The sequence below is a fragment of the Hemibagrus wyckioides genome, linkage group LG06, assembly GCF_019097595.1.
Source record: "Hemibagrus wyckioides isolate EC202008001 linkage group LG06, SWU_Hwy_1.0, whole genome shotgun sequence".
Classification (NCBI taxonomy): domain Eukaryota; kingdom Metazoa; phylum Chordata; class Actinopteri; order Siluriformes; family Bagridae; genus Hemibagrus; species Hemibagrus wyckioides.
The window spans coordinates 30,776,855-30,798,014 of record NC_080715.1 but is presented as its reverse complement, the minus strand read 5'-3'; the positions used below and the strand labels follow the sequence as shown (position 1 = coordinate 30,798,014).

General features: G+C 39.9%; 1 protein-coding gene across 2 annotated transcripts in view; it reads right to left on the bottom strand.

Moving 5' to 3' along the window:
- Positions 1-21,160, bottom strand: part of tmeff2a (transmembrane protein with EGF-like and two follistatin-like domains 2a) — a 98,712-nt gene that overhangs the window by 22,875 nt on the left and 54,677 nt on the right. For both annotated transcript variants that reach the window (XM_058393454.1, XM_058393453.1), the window contains exon 4: positions 19,798-19,824. In XM_058393454.1, the coding sequence (XP_058249437.1) occupies positions 19,798-19,824 (27 nt within the window). The remainder of the gene's footprint in view (positions 1-19,797; positions 19,825-21,160) is intronic.

Genomic DNA, 21,160 nt, shown 5'->3' with positions numbered 1-21,160 from the left:
AAACTGGTTCTGTGTGCATGATCACAATTGTTTGGTAAGGCATAACAAAAATAAAGCAGATGGTTATGACTTTGTTGGTAAACAATACAACTTAAAGATTTATTTGCATCACTCGCCAATCACCAGATAGTGAACTTTTCATATTTTCATATTTCATATTTTGGGGCAGTGGTTAAGGCTCTGGGTTGTTGCACGGAAGATCAGGATTCAAGCCACAGCACCACCACACTGCCATTGTTGGGCCACTGAGCAAGGCCCTTAACCCTCCCAGCTCCAGGGTTGCTGTATCATGGCTGATCTTGCGCTCTGACCCAAAGTTGGGATATGCAAAGAAATAATTTCAGTAATAAAGGCTTCTACTCTTCTGTTCCAGTTGTGTCATCAGCAGTAATGGACACAAATAGCTGGTTAATCTAAAAATGTCAAAAGCTTATTTTACATAATATTTTGCCTCATGCCCTTCGATTAACTGAATTCTCCTGGGATCAGCTCCGGATCCAGCAATATAAAGTACGTAAATTTAACTGAGATAAATTGCAGAGAAAATCATTAAATTCGGGCCAGTTATGTTCGCTGGGAAAAGCTTAGTATAAGAAAGAAGAAAAAAAAAGAGAGATACCTAGGAAGGTAAAGGAAAGGGTGAGAGCAGAGGGTGAGACAAAGAAACGCAAGACAGAGTAAACCCAAAAAAAGTCATCATGAGAAGAATGCCTTAGGGACAGAGCGATGATCAGAGATGAAAGACTCTGAGGAAAAGGCAGAGAGGGAGAGAAACACCATCCCGAGTACCTAGCGGTCGATGGCTAGTCAATAAAGTGTCACTTTCTGCAGGCTAAGAATGGAGAACTGGGGTTTTATTGGAGGAATCGGAGTTCGGTCGAGGCTGTACTGAATGTACGCCATTAGCGGCTGCAGTGCTTGGCGTCTCGCCCTCTCGACGCCCTACGCTCTCTCTTTCTCTCTCTCCCTGCAGTTCTCACATTAGCCTTCCTCTGCCCTGGAGGGGGAGGTGGAACATCACTGATTCCTGTTTTATACCAGGTTTTATGGACTTGAACACACACAGCTATCAAAAGGTCAATGAACAACGAGAGCAGGCGAAACAGAAGGAATAAAAGCAGAGAAGCTCCTGAGAGTTTATTTTTTATTAGGTTTCAGAGTTCGAGTGTTTAGCCAACTGCAATTACTTTTCCAATCCCTGTAGAGGTCAGAAGCGGCTCTGCTTTTACGCAGGATATTGCAGGTGGTATCAACTTGTGCCTCATCTCATTAACTGGTCTAAATTTGTCTCGCTAAACTTTTGTTGAAAAAAAAAAATTTTTTTAGGATTTTGTAAGAGCTACACCTGCAATACATCCTTTTAGTGCTGTTCTTTTAGTGACATGTAACCGGTCCATGCTTCCACTAATACACACCACTAATAAAGGCATCGATGGCTCAGAAACATCGAACAACACAGAAATGCATCAATCCCTTCTTTCAGCTAATGGACAGATCCTCCTTGGCTTTTCCAGCAGAAGTCCTGGAGTTGACCCTGAATAAGCGAGCCCTTCCAGCACTGTGTGTGCCAGTCTTTGCTACTGAGCTCTTCTAATCCTTCTGGCACTGCACTCTTCCTGCTGGCTGAGCTTTACGAAAGGTCCAAGTCAGCAGCACTGGGCTCGCAATTGAGAACACCAGATCTAGATGCTAAAGACAAATCCTCTCAGCTAAAGCCAGAGACTGAAGGTCCTTAACAGCTAAGCTTGGATATATTAACCTCCCAATTTCCTCAATCGGATGGATTTTTAAAAAAAAAAATGACAGCAAAATACGCCAAATCAATGAATTATTGAGACATGCAGCTGAATTATTAAATAAAGGAAAGGAAGACTGTCAAGCACTAACATTTTAGCACTTGTTCCTTTTAATATAGCTTCTTACGGAGCTCATGAAACATTTAATTTTTTCTTTTTTTTTTCTTTTTAATGAATATTTACCCCTATTTTAGGGTTTTTGGGGGATCATGTGGTGGAGTGTATTCTACATTGTATTTTCACAGTACATGAAATGTAAAATGAACCTGAACATGGTAAGAAATAAATGTTTTCCACCAAACAGAGCAGATCGGCATGGTTTAGAGACAAATCCTGTGTGCATCCATGCAGGATGTGTGGCAGTCTTCAATCAGACAATGTTATAGTTACGGTCTTGTGGCTAGTGATGCTACTCAAAACAAAGCTTCCAGTCTGTCTTACAGGTTTCCACAGAGCACAAGACACAGAGTTGTTGTGAACTTGCCCTGGATTATGAGTTCATCAATTCTGCCATCAAGCTGCAACCTTCTTGCCTCTTTTTGAATAGAGGAAACTTTGGCAGACAGTCACAACACTACTGGAAGCTTCAGCCAGAGGACGATTCTTTCAGGACCACACCTGTGCTATTTTTCTCTGACGCTACATTCTCATGGCATGGCTCATGTGTTACTTGGACAAGAAACCGTATCCAAATTCAGTGCTGGTACTTAACTTCAGCACGGTTCAGCTAGCAGTAGCACAGAGGGACAGTATGCATTTAAAAAACATCCCTAATATGAGTGAAAATGGTGATATTTCCTCTATTTTTTTAAAACAAAACAAGAAAAAGGCTTTGCCCAAGTGAGAAGAAAACCTTGTGTAGTTCCACATAGCTAAATTCTAAACAAGCTCCTTGTGTTATCTCTCTACGGGATAATTACTGCAGAAATATGTACTAACACTGAAAAATAAGTGGTGACAAAAGAACCTGCTGCTAAAAGTTATAAACAGCCTTCTTTTTAAGCAGACTATTTATTAGAAAATATGCCTCTGATATTAGAAGATATTTCAGCGATTGAGACGGAAATTAAACAGCAGCTATTAACACCATGGGCTCTGAGGAACCGTTCGAGGAATAAAGCGCCAAAACTCTGAACAAACGACTAACTCTTTCTTCAGCATGTGAGTTTTACCTGCAACAAAGTGAGGAGAGTTGTTCTGTTTATCAAACATGATACGACATGGCAAGCTACGCCTCACATTTACCCTGGTGATCCAACTGACTTCCGTAAAGAAATAACAGCAAAATGTGTAATTGCACTCGACATGTCCGATGTCATGTCCAATCAAATGGAAAGTTTTGAAGCAGAACTTGGTAATGCATTCATTTTAATTGGGTGTTGCTACAAACCTGCACAAGTCAGCAGTAAAAAGAAACAAGGGCCAAGGTGCCTAAGGCGGTACCAAATAACTGGCCGGTTTGGATTGATGTCAGAATAACGAGTCCTGTCCTTCCTGACCAAACCGGTTGTTAGTTTCAGCACCGCAGCCTTGTCCGGCTGCAAGGAAGCGGCCTGCGAGTAAAACGAGGGTCTTTTTGCTGCATAAACAAACATTCAGCAACCCAGTGCAGCTCTTCTTTGCTCCTGTATGCACTCTTTTCTCCCACTAACACACAAACCACCGACCCCAGGGGAGTTTGCAGACACATCCCAGGGTAAATGAGCCTTTCAGCAGTCAAAGCTCTGTATATAAACAAACAAGCGCCTCAGATGTTTACATTTCAAAACACTGCGCCTCCTACCTCCAGGGACTTCAGGCTGTGCTCGCTACAGTAATTTGGAGGATTCAGGGTTGTGGGTACTCCAGATTTTTATACACATGTGGTTTGACGCTTTACTGTGTGTGAGGCAAAGACACACAGGCACAAAAATATGTGGCACACAACACAAAATTAGGCAGCACAATCACACAAATATCTCACCACTAACATAATTACTATGAAATTCTTCTGGAAAAAAAAAAAAAAACTTCAGAAGCTAAGAGGAATGACAAAATGTCCTTGGGCTATAGATTCAGTGAGCAATCTCTGTGTTAAACTCATAAATTAACACACAGTTTACATGTTTTTTTTTTTTTAAATATCACTAATCTCCACTTTAGCAGGATGGAATCTGAGGAACATTGGAGCAGTCTTATCAAAACTGGGCAGTTGAAGAGTAGAAATAAACCAGGTGATGCTTTTCCTTTGAAACATCTTCTTCCTGTTCCTGGCTGATAGAACTGAAATCTAATTTAATCTTTTGCTGCAGCTCATCTGCATGGAGGGTTTTGTGTGTTGTGCACTTTGAGATGCTTTTCTGCTCATCATGGTTGTAAAGAGTGGTTACTGGACATAAATAAGGTATACTTATCTCATCAAATTAAACCAGTCTGGCTTTTCTCCTCCGACTCTCCGTCATCAACAAAGCATTTTTGTCTACAGAACTGCTGCTTGCTGGATGATTTTTTTTGCATCATTCTAACTTTCTTTACTGTTCACCTCAGGAGATCAGCATTTTCTGAAATATTTACCCCAACAACCAGCCATGGATCCAATGACCCAACAACCATGCCAAGGTTAAAGTCACTGAGATGAGATGTGAAAATTAACCCATAAACTTCATCTGCATTATGCTGTGGCAAAATCAGCGATTGCACGAATTAGCATGAATTGTTCCAGTAAAAGTTAGCATGAATTGAAACAGTGAGTATATCTACATATTTCAGGTTATCAGAGAAACTTGTTTTAGATTTGTTTGCTTTAGAGCACATGTCCTGTGCAGCAGAGTGTACTCGAGAGTCTCTAGGCTGAAGAGTGTAAAGGACAGCTTATGATGAAGAGTAATGTTTGATGTAAAGCATGACTCGATGGCTGACATGTAAACAAGGCGTTTATACCTGAGAGATGTATTTTCCTTCGGGCAACTAACAGAGTGAAAGTTCTAAACTGCAGTGAATTTTCTTTCTCCCTCACTAACTCCACAAGAACATTAAAAAACATACACAGTCCAGCCGTTGGTGATTTCAGGTTATTTACATGTGATTGTCCATCCATCTATCCATCCATCCATCCCTCCATCCCTCCACCCCTCCACCCATCCCTCCATCCATCCCTCCATCCATCTATCCATCCTGTGTCACTTGAAACTTGGAGTCCATCCCAGGAAACTCAGGGCACAAGGCAGGGTTCACCCTCAAACAGGATTCCAGTCTATCACAGGGCACAATCACACACCCACTCACACACTACGGACAGTTTAGATATGTGAATCACCCAACATGTCTTTTAGACTGGGGAAGGAACCCGGAGAACCCGGAGGAAACTCCTCCTTCCCAAGGCATGGTGAGAACATGCAAACTTCACACACACACACACACACACGGCATAGGCGAATCAAACCCTCAACCCTGGAGCTGTGAGGCAATAAATGTTTGACTGTTTATATTCTAAAACAGTTTCTGATTATTTAAAATTAGGATTGCACACTCATTTCTGCAAAAGTTTCAATTGAATCAAGTTAAAAAACTAATTTTAGATTTTCATTGGATGCTTTTTCCATTTTCTTGAAAATTCCTATCAATCTTTTTAATGAGGTAAATAATAACAATAAGTTACTGAGCATGTCCATTCCTCAAGCATCAAATGACTTCAAACTTCACAGATATCTTGGGCATTCCCCTGCCAGACCACTAGAGGTCAACCCTTTGGGTAACTCTTCTTTGGTTGCGTTTTATTTCTCTTGTTCAGCTTTGCACCTGTTTTGTGTTTAGTAATTAGTTTCTCAGTCAATTAGTTGCCTGTTTAAGCCCCAGTGTGTTGTTTAGCTTTCTGTTTGATATTCTGTTTGATATTTAGTATATTATATTTATTGATATATTTATTCTAGGGTTTGCTTTGTTTTCTTTGACCCCAGTTTTCACTTTGTTCAGCATTGTAAATAAAAGTGAATTCTGCACCCATCTTGAAAAATATTTCAACTTCTACTGTTAGTGAACAGCAAATTCTATGAACTGGAATATGAGAATACAGGCCTTTTTTTCAGCAGAGTTAAAACTTTTGCCTGAAATGACTCCCCTCACTGTGCATCATGACCTTGCTGATACGGAGTGTGTTTACACCAGCGAGACGATGAAATCTTATCGTAGATTGGATTCTTGCAATTACTTTCTTAGTGGAACGGAGGGAAATATTTGCTCTGAATTGGGTACGGTGAAGCTGGAGTCCGGAACCGGAGAGAAGTTGCTTGAGTATTTGCCTGTCGCTGGTGCTAACCCCTGCTTTTTCTAACACGTCTGTTCGAACCCTTTTTTTTAAACCTGTCACTTTCACTTTCAAATTTCAGATAAAATCCATGCTCCACGTCCTGAGGTTTCTGGTCATCCAGCTTTTCCCATTCCTCTCAGAAATCCAAGATAAAACACGTATATTTCCTGGCATGAGGGAATCTTCAACATGGTCTGAGATTTCAGTTGGAATCCTGTCATTAAATCAGATGCCGATGCATATGGATTTGTTTCAATTGTCTTGAACATTTGTTTGAAATGTCTTGAACATTCATTTTAATATTTTTGTCTTGAATATTCGCTTTGAAGCATCTTGAGTGTTCCATTGAAACATCTTGAAATAAAATTGAAATGTCTTGAGCATTCCTTTGTAATGTCCTGAATGTATGTTTGGCATATCTTCAGTATTCGTATTCAGTAACATGCTGAGCACTGAAATGTTCAAAAAAATATCTTGAAAATTCTTGAAATGTCTTTGAAATGTCTTGAGCATTTGTTTGAACTGTTTTGGACATTTCTTTTAAATGTCTTGAGCATCTGTTTGAAATGTCTTGAGTATTCATTTGAATGTTATTTTACTTCACTGCTTTCTTTTCAGAGAATCTGTCACACATGATGCTCTGATGGCGTCTATGAAAAAGTAGGCAGGTGACGGCTGATAAAAGGCTGTGAACAGCACTGTCCTCTATCTTATATCCTTTCACTTTTTCACCCATCCTATATGTCAGACCTCTCTTCTTTATGTCGCCGTCTCTTGACCTTGAGGTCGTTTCGTCTCGTACGAGCCTTGCCAATCAAAATGGCACCTGTCTCTCTCCGGCAGTAATCTAGGCATAAACCTTCCATTACTGCAGAGACTCATCTTTATACGTCTGCGGCAGTTGATGCTCTCCTCTCTGCCCTCTCTAACCTGCCCAAGTCATTATTTTATATTTCCCAAAATATAATAGAAATCCTCTTCTGGCCTAAGGGTAACCCATATTAATACAGTACGGCCTTTTGTGAGGAGCAGAAGGCTTAGGCACACTGTGATCCATCTCTCTCATTCTCTCTCTCTCTCTCTCTCTCTCTCTCTCTCTCTCTCTCTCTCTCGCTCTCTCTCTCTCTTTCCTTCTCTCTCTCCTCTCTCTTTTGTTTCATTTCATTCAGATCCCTCAACATCTGACAGATTTACATTTCATCAATGCTGGCCCCGACTATATTAATAACTCTAGAGGTATTTGATGAAGCGGGGGGAGAATAGCAAATGAGCTGATAGTGACATGAAACGATTGTGTTTTTCCTTCACATCACTTCCTTCTGTCTCCGCAGTCTACGGTCCACATCTGTAACAACTAAGGAAAAGATTACTAAGTAATTTTAATTTCGCAAAGTGTTTCTTGAATAAAATGTTGAGAAAAGAAAAAAAAAAATAAACCCTCTTTATTTTAATTCCTTTCTTTCAGTTAACCTGCGCGAGGATCCGCTAAGTGCTTTTGTCAAGGTGCCATCTCCATTGAGCAAAGAGAGGACTGATTTAAATAAAAACAGCTTTGCATCTGGATTGCATAATTCTCTCATCCCCTGAACACACAGCGATAAGATGCAGCCCAGAGCACCGTGTAAATAAATATATAAATATAACTCTGACTCACTTTTTCCAGCTCCCTCTGATCTGCTTTATACTGCAGTCTGTGAAGTACCAAGCATTAAAAATCTAATTTCCTCAGAAAAAAAAAAAACTCAGAGTGGTGCAAGAGAGCAAGATGCATAACTGGTCTTAGGAAAGGATCTTAATGACACTCCTAAGACTGCATACTGCTGCCACCATTTACATGAATGCAATTATTTTGATCTGTACAAGGTGAACCCTAACTGTTTATCAATTTTATAGATTACAGTTTAGTGACCTTGCATCCTTTATTATCATCTGCACTACGTTTCTAATTTATTGTCTCCTTTTATCAATATTCCAGATTAACCTTAGTTGTAATAAAGCAGTAGGTCCATGAATAATATAATATAATTTAATATAAAAATTTAATAATACGTTAATAATATTTCCTATAATATATATATATATATATATATATATATATATATATATATATATATATAATACATTAATAATATTTCCTATAATAATATAAATATACATATATATATAGTGCATAAAATTTGACCATTCCAGACCTCCTATATCATCAACGCAGCTGAAATGTTGAGATTAGATTACCCAGTGACTCGAACCCCTAACCTCGTTTCCATGGTGATCGAGCGAGTGAGGAAAGTCCGTGCTCCAAGGAGTTGGTGGCTGACTGTCGTCGCCTCGGAGAGGTGAGGTCATTAATTCTCCCTGGTAACAGTAGGCGAGGGTGTTTTTATAACGATCTGAGACCAGATGCATAAAAATAAATAAATAAACTAAACAAAAAAGAAAACAAGAAAACAACGGCTGCTTAACGAGAAGACCAGATATGTTTCAACTGCAGACGAAAAAACAGGTAAATAAATAAATAAGTTTATAAAAGTAACAGCTTACAAATAATGGCTTGGCACGAGGTTCTCGCTCCGTAATTGGCTCCCGCGCGCTACTCGGTATCGATTATAGAAAATCTAACGACATTAAATAATAATTGGTCCTTGCGATGGAACCCTGGCTGGAGCAGTAAACGGATTTTGCCGTACAGTAATTAGGATTAATGAAGTGATGGTGAATCCATAGAGATGCATCACTGCAGGCTGCTGTGATACAACGATTAATCACTGCAATTAGACTATGACAGTGTTTACAATAATGTAACAACTGCCTTTTGATTATTTAACAGACATCCATGTGTGGCTGGAAAGATGAGAAAACTCGCGAGGTAAAAAAAAAGAAGGCGAAAATGGAAATGGCTGGCCTATAAACTGAAATAATGAGGTTATTCCACCTCGTGCAGTGTCTCAGGTAAGTGTCTTTAAAGTTCTGGACTGTAATTAAAACCAGCAAACAGTGTTTTAATGAGAGAGTGAGAGACGACGCTTTCAGCATAACGAAGTAGCTCATTATCGTTTATTCCTTTCCAGGCGTCTCCTTCGCTTTGGTTGGCTGACCTGGTTTTCTTGACCGGAGACTTGTACGCTTCATGTTAACTTACATTTGTTCTGTCATTCTACTCTGTATCGATCTTGGTTTGTGATCATTAGCAGTCACCGTGTGCTTTGCGTATTAGCTGAAAACATGACTTTCGCCTTCCAGCGTTCCCTTTTTAACAGGTTCGGAGACGGAGGTTACAAACACCCGACCCTAGTGATTCGTTTGAAGGCTTTGCATTAAACGTAGCTTAGCCTGCGGGCCCCAGAGATCTGGATTAAAAAAAAAAAAATTAGTCACGAGAAAACAACAAACAACATTTCCAGAGGAGAATAAACATGACCTTAATGCAAATTTTGTTTCAACAATAGATTTAGCTGAGGGAAACCTCGTGCAGTTAAGGGGAAGTTCTGCACTCCTGTGCATTCTGGGTAGGAAAGGGAACGAAAATCAGAACATATGGTGACATCTAGAGAAAAATAAACCTACTTGGTGTCCAAATTTGATCTGAAGAAAGCAATGTATTATATCTGATTTTATATGACAGAAAAAAAGGGCAAAGCATGGCCAAGCAATCTGTCAGACTTACAGAAATATGAAGAGGAACGAGGATAGAACTGAAATGATACAAAAGCCGGCCAGGTTGAAGGCAGTTATAAAGAAATAGAAAAGACACACTAGTTATTAAAGATTATAAATGGATTAATATGTTTCAGCTGGCAACAATTCTTTTAACCTTATTTTTTAAGACTCTTAACCTTTTTATTTAAATCATTTGACTCGTTTATTAAACAGCCATCTCGGGGACGTATCCTGTGCTGGTGAAAAAGATGTCAGTGTATTTCAGAAAGAGAGAATTATTGGCCTGCATCAACCAATGAAAACAACTAAGAAGACTACTGAAATCACTGGAATTGGGTTAAGAACCATCATCAACCAGGAATTATTAAAAACCTAGAAGGAGCAAACTAAGTCAACTTAATGGGAAGAAATATGATTCTTTAAAATGCTTGGCGAAGTCACGTCATAAAAACTCAACAGAATTCATGTTTATGAGCGAATGTCAGAGCATATCCACACACACGATGTGAGGAGAATTTAAAGGATTGGGACTAAACAGCTGTGCGGCAACTTGTTAGTGAAGATTATCACAAAGCAGGACTTTGCTAGGGAGAAAAGACTGGACTGTAAAGTGATTAATAGTCATGAGGTCTGATAAGTCCAGATTCACCCTGTTCCAAAGCAAGTACTCGTCATTCCTAGCGCCTGCTGTACAAATCTCTGGATGCAGTGTTATAATCTGGGGTTTCTTCAGTTGCTCAGTTCAGGTTGAGGCTCAGAAACATTATGTGGCAATAAAATGAAATCAGCTGATGACCTGAATGTACTCAGTAAACAGTTTATCCCATCAGCGGATTTTCTTTTCTTCCAGTACAGGCATGTTCCAGGATGACGATGGCAAGATTCAGGCTCAGATCATGAAAGAGAGGTTCAGGGAGCATAAGGAAACATTTTCAAAACATCACACAGTCCAGACCTTGACCCTATTGAAAGTCTTTGAGATGTACTGGAGAAGGCTACAGAGTGGTTTGACTTTCTCTGTGCTCGTGCAAGATCTCAAGATCTTCAAATATGGATATGGATGAAAATAAATAAAAATGTTGTGTTGTGGCATACTTTTTCCAAACAATGCCACCACACTGTATGCCGTAATCAAATTCTAAAGGTGGGGCAAAAAAAAACATTATTATTAATTTTAATAATAAAAAATATTAAATAATATATTACAGGGTTTGGACTGAAGCAGACTACAAATAAGTTACAAAAATGTTGCAGGGCCTGCTATTGTGGCCAATACAGCATCAGTTTATCTTGGGAATGACAGATTCAAGTCCCGCACTGTGACCAGAGGGATTCTGAGTCATTCCTCTTGCAGAAGAATGGCCAGGTCACTACATGATGCTGGTCGAAGAAATGGTGGCTGAATAACATTCAAATCTGATGACTGTGCAGGTCATGGAAAATGTTTAACTTCACTGTTATGTTCATCAAACCACTCTGTCACCAGTCCTGCTGTGTGTATTGGTGCATCATCATCCTGATACACAGCACCATCTTCAGGGTACAGTGTTTGAACCACTGGGTACACACCCTCCTTCAGAACGGTTCAGTAGTTCATGGCAGTGATTAGCCTATCTAGCACAAGTAGTGGGAATGCTATGATATTGCAGCCCAAACCATCACTGATCCACCCTCATGCTTCACTCTAGGCATGCAGAAGTCAGGGTGGTGAGCTTCTTTGGGGCTTCTGTAAAGGTGTAAAGGAAAGGACATTTGGCATTGACACAAGTGACCAAAGGTTTGGTTATAGCAGTCTGAGCATAAATACTGACCCTGTGGAGCTCGGTTTTGTTTGAAACAGGAAAGTTTAGGTGCATATTTAATTCTGCAGTGAATTAAGCTGCGATTTTGTTTTGTTTACAATTTGCGTTAGTACCCAGACAGCTTTCTCTTGCATGGACAGTTACTCCTGTTCGATGTGGCTCATCCTTCATGATGGTATGCCGACATTACCTTGGATACTCTGGGTCTTGATACACCACAAAGACTCACTCCCCTGTTCACAGACGCACCAGTGAGACGCACACCAACAGTATGTAATCTTCTGAACTCTGTTATGTCTCCTATTATATAGTGTGGATTGCAATATCTTATGTACAGCTGTGCTGTTGCTCTGCTAATTCAACCTTTATACTCTACTTATGGAATGTGAAATCTGTGAAGATTGGCCACCAGTCTGCACATATGTAGGCGTGAAACCTCCAACACTACACTGACCACTGTTTTCACTTTCATATATATACACAGCATATATTTACTTTACTGTGCAAAGGTTTTAGGCAGGTGTGAAAAAATGCTGTAATGTAAGAATTCTTTCAAAAATAGAAGTGTTAATAGCTTGGTGTGACCACCCTTTGCACCATTTTTGAAGGAACTCGGCAGGTAGGTCGTTCCAAACATCTTGGAGAACTAAGCACAGATCTTCTGTGGATGTAGTCTGCCTCAAATCCTTCTGTCTCTTCATGTAATCCCAGACAGACTCCACAATGTTGAGATCAGGGCTCTGTGGGGGCCAAACCATCACTTCCAAGGCTCCTTGTTCTTCTCTATGCTGAAGATAGTTCTCAATGGCTGTATATTTGGGGCTGTTCTCCTGCTGAAGAATGAATTTTGGGCCAATTAGATGCCTCCCTGGTGGTGCTGCATGATGGATAAGTATCTGCCTATATTTCTCAGCATTGAGGACACTCTAACTCTATTTTTATAAATGCAGCCCTAAGAACCTCCACCATGCTTCACTGTTGCCTGCAGACACTCATTATTGTACCACTCTCCAGCCCTTCGGCGAACAAGCTACCTCCTGCTACAGGCAAATATTTAATATTTTGAGACTCATCAGTCCAGAGCACCTGCTGTCATTTTTATGCACCACAGTTCCTATGCTTTGTTGCATAGTTGAGTCACTTGAAGACCACTTCTGGTCAGACTTCTCCAGATGGTAGATGGGTTTACCTAGGTCCCACTGGTTTCCACCAGTTCATTACTGATGGCACTGCTGGACTTATTCCCATGTGGAAGTAAGCATGATGTATCTTTCATCTGCTGCATTAAGATTCCTCAGCCAATCACTGAGTCTACTGTCCTCAACATTGCCCTTCCTTTTTGCTTCTTCATAATAGCTTGAACAGCACATCTGGAAGCTGTGGTCTGGTTTGAAATCTTTTCCTGGGAGAGACCTTGCTGATGCAGTAGATCTACCTTGTGTCTTGTTGCTGTGCTCAGTCTTGCCATGGTGTATGACTGTCCTTCACAACCTCACCTTAGTAGAGTTTGGATGTTCCTCACACAGTTATAAGCTCCTACACAGCTGTTTCTCTTCAAGTTAATGACTGTGTTTCAACCATCAAACTGAAGATCAATTGTCTAATCATACCTCTAACTCTGATCCTACAAAATCCCTGACTTTGTTCAAGATGCTGGTTTGAAACCAAAGGGTAGTCACACCAAATAATGATATGATTTATAATATCACATTTTGTAAATTGATAAAAATAAACAATTAATATATATATATTTTTGAAAGCATTTATTTGCAACTTATCCTTACACCTGCCTAAAACTTTGCGCACACACACACACACACACATTTCTTTATAACTGCTTTCAACCTGGGTCACTTTTGTATTTTTTTGTTCCTCTTCATATTTCATATTATTTTCTTATTATTCTAGTTCTTATTTTTGTTTTGTTAATAAAACCCAAAGAGACTTAACGTCTTGCTGCATTTGTTGATCTTCTTAATTTTGTCCTGAGGGCATACAAACTTACAAACTTTTGCACACTATATTACAATGGAAGTGAAACGCCGCACTACTTCCATCTACATTAAAGGATGTGTCATGCCGTAAACAATAATTTCACCATGACTGTATATGAATCCCACAGGGATTATTATAAAGTCTTTCCGAGATATATTCTAAAGAATCAGTGTGTGAATAGTTTCACGGACAGAACAGCGGGAGAAGAGGGATTGTAAAGGAAGCGTTTGCATGCGGTCAGTGTTTCTGCTAGTCACGGCGAGTTTGGCTAACAAAGAGACTCCAGGAAGAGTAAAGTGAACCTGAAACCCAAGAATAAAGCGGCTAAACGCGGCGAGACGTGCTGCCAACGTGTTCAAAATATGCTATGAATAAATGAATAAGGGTGCAGATGTGGAGGTGAGCATTATGTTAATGAGGTAAATGTGAATGAAAAGCGTTTCAAAAGCTCTGTTTAAATGCTGTCAGTGCTGCGAGTGTGAACCTGCTGAGCATCTAATACAGAACTCTCTTCACTAACACTGTGGACTGGGACAATTCCCTGCCAGACTACTAGGGGGCACTGGCAGGTGTATTGCTGTTCATTGTGAATGTCATGTGATTATGTCTTCACCTGTGCTTAATTACTTTTATTCAGGTTTGCTATTTATACCCTTCCTCTTGAGTCGAGACATTGTTCACAACCTGTTCACAATGCCTACTGTTGTGTACTGTCGTGTACGGTTAACTGTTCAATGTTACGTTTATTTAGGATTGTGCTTTTGTTTCTGTGTTTTTAGGTATTTGCATTTTTAAAATGTTTTCGTTAATAAACTAAGGATTGTTTTCATCTTGCGTATAAGTCTGGTTGAAAATGTGCTCCAAACTTGTGACAGAATGACTTGACCTTTGTAGACCCAGCAGGATTGCTCAAGAAGTAATTGATTTATTTATTTTGTCTGTGTGTGCACCCACAATCTGTTTTGGACTGGCAACGTCCAGGTATAGTGCCGAGGAGGTCCAGTAAAACCATCAATGTGGTAGTTTTGTCCAAATGTGGATTCCCCTGCCCTGACTCCCTAGTGTTTTTTTTTTCAGTCAGGGAGAGTCCTGGCAAATAATTAATACAGTAAAGGACAAAACACAATGGGGCGTGTCTTCGTTGTCCTTCGGCTGCTCCCTGTTCGGGGTCATTACAGAGGACCGTCCGATCCTCACATGTTGATTTTTGCAAAGGTTTTACACCGGATGTCCTTCCGGATGCAAACTGTCCAGCCCTGAGAGTTTAACCCCTCAGTGGCTGTGCTGGTTGGGAATCGAAAACTGAGATCCTGCTGCTGGACTGCGTATCTTCTGACTAATCAGAATCGAAAATTCAGAAGGTGATGATAAATAAAACAAATCATTATAAAAACCATTTAAATAAATCCAATTTTTTAAAATGTGTTTATTTGTCTAATAAACATGTAACATAAGAAAAGGAAGCATTATTTTATATGACAACTGAGATCTGTACTGAGTGTACTGATGTAATGCTTATGTATTTTTTATACATTTACTTTAAAATCTGTCATTTACTCCAAAGTATTCTGGTTTATTAAATCACAGTTCAGGTTTAGTAAAATCTACTGAGTACAAAAACATCGCTTTGTACTCTGAAAAAAACTGAATTATAGAAAAACACAATCCCTCACAGAACCTGTTAGTAAATTGAACTTAAAAAAATGTCTGAAACACACAGTGTGTGTTTTACTTGAATGTTTTTTTTCAGCAGCAGCTCTGTTTGAAACACTTCTCCTCATACAAAATGAGTTTTATTTTTTATACATGGTTTGAAATCTAAACATATAAAGACATTTCCAAGACATTGGTAATGCACTCTTCACGCTATTCATCTCATTCAGAACCTAACAAGCTGGTATATGATTGAATTGGGTTACATTAACACAATTAGTTTTCTAAAAACTAACACGATATGAGCGTGTATCATCAGATTATACACCGAGCTGACAATTGAACCCACGGACAGAACTGCATCATTATTCTACCATGCAGGGTTTAATCAGTGAAATGTATCAGTAACACTGTAGTTATACTGTAGATCCTGTCAGCGCCAACACTGTTGTGAGATTTCACTCATTGGATGTTTTTTACATTAATACCACACAAATTGATCACTTTCACTCTATCTAGTTCAGTATAAGCAATCACAAGAAATCATGACTTTTACTATTGTTTCATATATCTGACTGACCACATATTCTTATCATCTGTGCTGCTTGCACATGTCTATTAAATGACAGCAAATTTTGTCTTACACACTCAAACCTGCAGTACATCAGGACGTCACGGCGTGATAACATATGCGCCCCAAACACACGTCTGAGCGCATGCTTATGACTTCATACTCCTACGGTGTAGTGGCGCTAAAGGCCATAAAGCAGTGCAGTGACAGGATCGATATCATCTGTGTAGTGAAACTGTAGCCTCTGATTTCCGTAGCTTCACAAACATGTTTCAGATTTCCTTATCACAGTGTACACATCACACACACACACACACACACACAATCACACACAATCAGATACATCACACTGCTTCTGTGAATGTAGCTTCTAAAACCGGACACTGCACTCCAGGCTCCTGTTACCCAGCATGCACTGCTGGCCCTGGCAGTCCCTCAGACGGATGTATGTGTGTGTGTGTGTGTTGGAAATCCCTGAGGGGGCCTTGGTGATCTGTGTGTGCTTTTCTGTAAAGTGCTCAATAGGCTTCCGCGGCTTCCCGCAAGATTTATCTCCGACCATTAAAATACATTTGATTTTTATCACGCCAAACTGCCGCTGTGCTTTCCTAATTCTCTTTCTCTCCGCTGCCTACCTCCACCTCCCTGCCTTTTATCATTCTGCATCTCTCCCCGCCGCCTCTGCCGCTATCGTTCGCCTTATCGACTTCCCCCCAGCTGTCTCTCTCGCTCTCTCTTTCTCTTCCCGCCCGGTTTATTGACGCTCGTCCCGTCTTATCGCTCTTCTTTTGTCTCGCTGTCCATTTTTCTCCTCTCCCCTGCTTCGTTATCCTCAATTTGTCTCGCAGCTCCATCTTGTCTGTCAACGTGAGGAAACATCTATTTTACAACCCAACTAATGTTCAGCAAGTGACTTACTAAATATATACAGATAGTACACATACTGAACGAAGCATCAACACCACATTTATGCTTACATCCTATAGAGTGGTTAGTTATGGTCCTCTAATCTGATTGGTCAAGCGCTGTTCCATGAGCACTTATACTTCTTATGACCACTCATTTGTGTGTTTGGCCACGCAAAATTCTACTTCCCGTTTCAAAATGGTGACCACAGTAGAGTCAAAGTAGACTGACATCATCATTGGATCACTGGACTGGACAAATGATTTTACTGGTAAATAATTTTGACTTCAATTGTGAAAACTGCTCAGATTCATGTGTGTAATCTTTAATTGACTTTAAGTCACACCGATCAAGCATAACATTATGAGCAGTGACAGTTGAAGTGAATAACACTGATTATCTCCTCATCATGGCACCTGTTAGTGGGTGTGATATATTAGGCAGCAATTGAACATTTTGTCCTCCAAGTTGATGTGTTAGAAGCAGGGAAAATGGACAAGCGTAAGGATTTGAGTGAGTTTGATGAAGGGCCAAATTGTGATGGCTAGACCACTGGATCAGAGCATCTCCAAAACTGCAGCTCTTGTGGGGTGTTCCCGGTCTGCAGTGTTCAGTATCTATCAAAAGTGGTCCAAGGAAGGAACAGTGCTGAACCGGCAACAGGGTCAAGGGTGGCCAAGGCTCACTGATGGGGATTGAAGGCTGGCCCGTGTGGTCTGATCCAACAGACGAGCTACTGTTGCTCAAGAAGTTAAAGCTGGTTCTGATAGAAAGATGTCAGAATACACAGTGCAGGACAGGTCAGGGCTGGTTTGGCAAAAAAAGAGGGACCAACACAATATTAGGCAGGTGGTCATAATGGTATGCCTGATCAGTGTATATATATATTTACATATTTATCACAGATGCACCAGTGAGAATTTTTTTTCTTCAAATTAAAGTAGTGTGTGTTTTTGCATGAATATTTTTTCAGCAGCTGCTCTGTTTCTAATCAGTGCCCACTTCTCCTCCTCATGCAAAACAGCTTGATTATTGGTTTGAAATCTACAGACTACAGACTTTTCACACTGTGTTTAACCCCGGGGTATCATCATTCTAAATAATAATAAGAGTATTTTAGGAACTGGCTGAAAAATTAGCAGAAGTTGGATACCAACGTCAATCTGGTCAATTACACAAAACAACTTATAAAGAGCAAAAAAGATGAGAAAGCTGTGAAAGAACGGCAGTCTTGAACTTTTTATTTGTTGTTTCAAGTGTCGAGTCTTTTTAATCTCAAGTTGTTATTTAAAGCGATCATGCTCTGGATTTATTGGATCAGGATCGTCGACGGCACAAAAATAAAAATTAAATGAAGGTTGCACCAGGGTTTAGGATTGTACAGTGTGAAACATCAGATGATGAAGATCCAGGATTGACTGTTAACCCCGGGTAAAGTATGAGTAGTGTGAAACCTCAAACAACAATAATCCAGGATTCTGTTTAGCCAGAGTTTACCATCATTTATTTCACGCCCTAGCGTGTCATTCCCTGTAAAGGTTTTCAAGATATTAACAATGCATTCTTAAGCTCTGCTGCTAAACAGACTGCATGATATAGCATAAATACGGTCAGTTTCTTCTCTTAACATACTTTAGATCATAAACTCAGTTCAGGTCCTCGCTCTCAGGAAGAATTTCACTGTTTAAAAATCGTAACTTTAGAATATTTCTGTATCCAAAGATCAAATATTTAGACTGAGATGTTAAGGTACTTATGGTTGATGTGAGTATTGATGTGTGTTGCTTGATGCTGATGTAGGAAACAAGAAAAGTTGTAGAGAAATACTAAAAAACAAGGAAACGGCATGTACTTCCTGTCGTTTTCTGTTTGAGTGTTCCATCTGAGACGATACTTCTCTATTAAACTTCGAACACTGGACGCTGGAGTACAGAGTAAATAGTGCAAGAACATCATTTGGTTTCTGCTACAAATACACAGCGTAGCTACTGCTAGTGATTGTTTTGTCTATGGCTGTATAAAATTCAGCAATTGGCTGAACTTCTCTGTTCACGCACATGACATCAGGAGTCGATGTGAATCAGGTCTCAAACCATAAAGAAAAAAAAACATCTCAGCTAAAAGCTCAACCATGTCTCACGTCTTCTCCCTGTGCCATCACTCTCCTTTTCATTTACTGATCCCCGCTGTACTGTGGAGATTGGACCTCCTGTTGGTTCAGGATCTTTTCTGTCTTTGCTCCCTGTAAGGCTGTCTACCCCACAGCAGTCTTTAGTCTGAGAAAGATACTGTATAAATATAAATCACTTATTATTATGATTGGGACAAAAGAGGACGCATAAAGAGGATGAGAAAAAAAAACATTCCGAAAGACAGCCAAGCCGCATTCTTCCAAACCAGTGGAGCGCTAATATCAGAATGCTCCTGAAAGGCGTGGGAGTCCCGGCGGACAGAGGGAGGCAGTGGAAGAAGGACGGAGTGAAAGGAAGGGAGTGACACATTTCAGATGAGTCTCATATCCATGTGGAGCTGCTTACACTGGGCTGTCACTCACTCTGTGGGGGGTGGGGGTTCGGTGGGTGGAGTGAGGGGCTGGGAACAGCGTAAAGGGTAAAACAACGCAATGTGCCTCTGCGTGTGTGTGCGTGTGTGTGTGTGTATTCATACATACATACATACATACGAAACATCATGATACATTTTGTCATGTGTGTGTCTGCAGGGAGGTAACTAGTGATAGAAAGGGACTCTGTGTATGTGTGTGTGTGTGTGTGTGTGTGTGTTTATCTATACAAACATATGAAAACACATCATACATACATATGAAACATCATGACACATTTTGTTATGTGTGTCTGCAGGGAGGTGTGTGTGTGTGTGTGTGTGTTCATATATACATATATGTATAAAGTGTTATATCTAATTTAATGAAACATCATGACACATTTCTCCTCACAGAAAAAGACTGTGTGTGTGTTTGTGTGTGTGATGCAGAAAGACTGATAAGGAAAATAACTGAGCATTAAATTTTAATGATAAGTACATATTTGGACTGGATGTGCCTGTGTTTATATAGAAATACAATTGTGTGTGTGTGTGTGTTTGTGTGTAGTTTCATATCACCAGCCCTACCTTCATCCCCAGATCCAGATCCAGCCTCTGTAAGAGAGGAAAAAGACAGAGATTTACTCAGCGTCATTCCAGGGTCATTATGAGCGATGTCAGAATTATGAGCTGAAGATCAGCAGCAGGCATTACGCAGATACAGACATGAAGAGAATAAAACGTCTCGCCCGGACATCTCTGAGGGACATTTGGGACACCGGATGTCAAATACAGAAAACAGAACATTATAAACAGACAAATAAGCCGAAAAGAAATAGGGTGAGAGATGAAGTTAAAGATCTGTAGGATGATGGAGTCATAAAAAACACTTTCATGGCTTTTAAAGTGGTTTTAGAGGGTCAGCAGTCATACTGCTCTCCAAACACTCACACACACACACAAACACACGCACACTCACCCTCAAACTCACACATACGCACACACACATACACACACACACTCTCTCTCTCTCTCTCTCTCCCACACACACACACACACATACACACACACAAACAATTAGACACTGAAATTAAATACAACTATTTTGTATATAAGTACATATAAACACACACACACACACACACACATTTGTAATAGCTGTGATGTAGCGTTATGATTACGCTAATGTCCTACAGGCGGTGGGATTTATTTTATTAGTGCTGAGATAACGGTTGTTATAGTTGTTATTTACCGCATGGAGCAGCAAACTGACTGGTGTAGCACGTCTACCGTAAATACGCTAAGAAACGGAATTGCAAATATAATACACACACAATTCTAATACAACAGCTCAGCTTTTTAACTTATAGGGGACAGCACACACACACACAAACAATTAGACACTAAAATTAAATACAACTCTTCCGTATATAAGTACATATAAACACACACAAACACACACACACACACACACAAACAATTAGATGTTGAAATTAAATACAACTCTTCCATATATAAGTACATATAAACACACACACACACACACACACACACAGGTGTCCGAACAGCCGAGTCAATGTCTGTCTGTCCTCGGACCAAATCTAATGTAATTCTGTAATAGTTAAACTAGCACTAATTTTAATGAAGAGAATACTTTTAGTCTCTGTGAATGAATTCCTCTCAGTTTATAGCTGCTGCTGCTGCTGATATCCTCAGCCTGTGATCTAGTGAGCTGTGTTGATGTATTCATTCATAAACACTTCAAAGCACTTTTCTACATTGCTCTGCAGACGTCTGTCACGTGCCCGAAATGTACATGTAGTGTTTTTAAATTCATCTCTATTCTATTAATACAGAGCTTTTAACACCAGACTTTCACAAAGCAGCATTACACAATCCAGGAATAGCTTTAAATTAAATAATAATAATAATAATAATAAAAATAATCCAC